The 1,305-nt window shown below is 38.5% G+C and overlaps 1 protein-coding gene across 1 annotated transcript; it reads left to right on the plus strand.

Moving 5' to 3' along the window:
• The first annotated feature begins 290 nt into the window (after nucleotides 1-290).
• Nucleotides 291-874, plus strand: LOC132166774 (auxin-responsive protein SAUR32-like). Its single transcript, XM_059577658.1, has one exon. The coding sequence runs from the start codon at nucleotides 399-401 to the stop codon at nucleotides 714-716; it is 318 nt and encodes a 105-aa protein (XP_059433641.1). The 5' UTR covers nucleotides 291-398; the 3' UTR covers nucleotides 717-874.
• The last annotated feature ends 431 nt before the right edge of the window (nucleotides 875-1,305 follow it).

The raw sequence follows: 1,305 nt of genomic DNA on the forward strand, positions 1-1,305 counted from the left end.
TTAGAGAATATCCGTGGAAAGATGCTGTAACATGCATGGTACCCTCCACACAGTAAAGGGGTGGGCACAGTAAGGAATCATAATCATGTAATAGAAAAGAGAAAGAGACCTCCCAAAAAGCCACAACATGATTCCGTATTAAGGACAAATTACACACGCAAAAACACTTAATTACCATTTTTAATTAATTAGAACAAATATTCCAAGTACCCACCTCTCCTTTTGGAGTCCTGGTCTTTTATATCTATCTATATATATATATATATATAAACCCCTCTTTCCTAGGCATTCAACACAAGTAGCAACTCAAGTACTTCTACATCCCAATTAAACTCTTCCAAAGCCCTAGATTAGCCTTCCATTTCCTCTTTATACACTCTTCCTTAATCAAGAAAGAGATGCAGGAGGACAAGAAGATGAAGGTGAAGAAAGGATGGCTTGCAGTCCAAGTAGGGTTGGAGGATGAAGATGGCGAGTGCCAGCGTTTTGTGATTCCCATATCCTATCTTTACCATCCTTTATTGAAGAAACTTTTGGAGAAAGCTCATGAGGTTTATGGGTACCACACCACCGGCCCTCTTAGGCTGCCGTGCTCGGTGGACGACTTCCTCCATCTCCGGTGGCGGATCGAGAAAGAGTCAAACCATCATCATCAACATCATCACAACCACTCCCATCCCCACCTTTCTGGTGCTTTGTCCTTTCACTCTTGTTGATCTACGTAGACATGACACCATGTTTTCCTTTTTTGTGGGAAAAGAACCAAACAAAGGGGAGGCAAATAAATTTAGCTAGACAAGCATTCTGTTTATTAGTGGTGCTTGCCGCTGTATTTTTATTTTTCCTTCTCTAACTTAATTATCTGGGAAGCTGTTTTGTAATTCCAAAGGGAAATGAAGAAATAGATTTTACGCATAAAAAATTGTTCTCCACTCTCTCTCTCTCTCTCTCTCTCTTTTTTTTTTTTTTTTTTTTTTTTGGGTGATGAATGAAATTATATATCTATAATTTCAATGACAGAGTTATAATATTTTCTCAATCAAGAAGCCAACCTATCCAAAGCGGGAGAAGAGTGCAAAAAAAGGAAAAAATTAATAATTGTTACCCAATTGTCTACTGGATTTTCCTCTAGGTGCATGCATATGTTGATGCTGATATGATCTGGCAACGATAAAGAAAAGAGGAAAAGGAAAGAGGTGCTATTGCCATGATAAAAGTCTGAGCCAGCCCACACACAAATGGAAAAGATCAAGTGTGGTATCCTGTGGCCATTATAAGTTTATTCATGTATATCCCTACTTTTGC

The sequence above is a fragment of the Corylus avellana genome, chromosome ca11 (assembly GCF_901000735.1).
Source record: "Corylus avellana chromosome ca11, CavTom2PMs-1.0".
Lineage (NCBI taxonomy): Eukaryota > Viridiplantae > Streptophyta > Magnoliopsida > Fagales > Betulaceae > Corylus > Corylus avellana.

What these genes read in the sequence shown, in the direction of transcription:
- LOC132166774 (XM_059577658.1), top strand. Translation starts at nt 399, where the DNA reads ATGCAGGAGGACAAGAAGATGAAGGTGAAGAAAGGATGGCTTGCAGTC.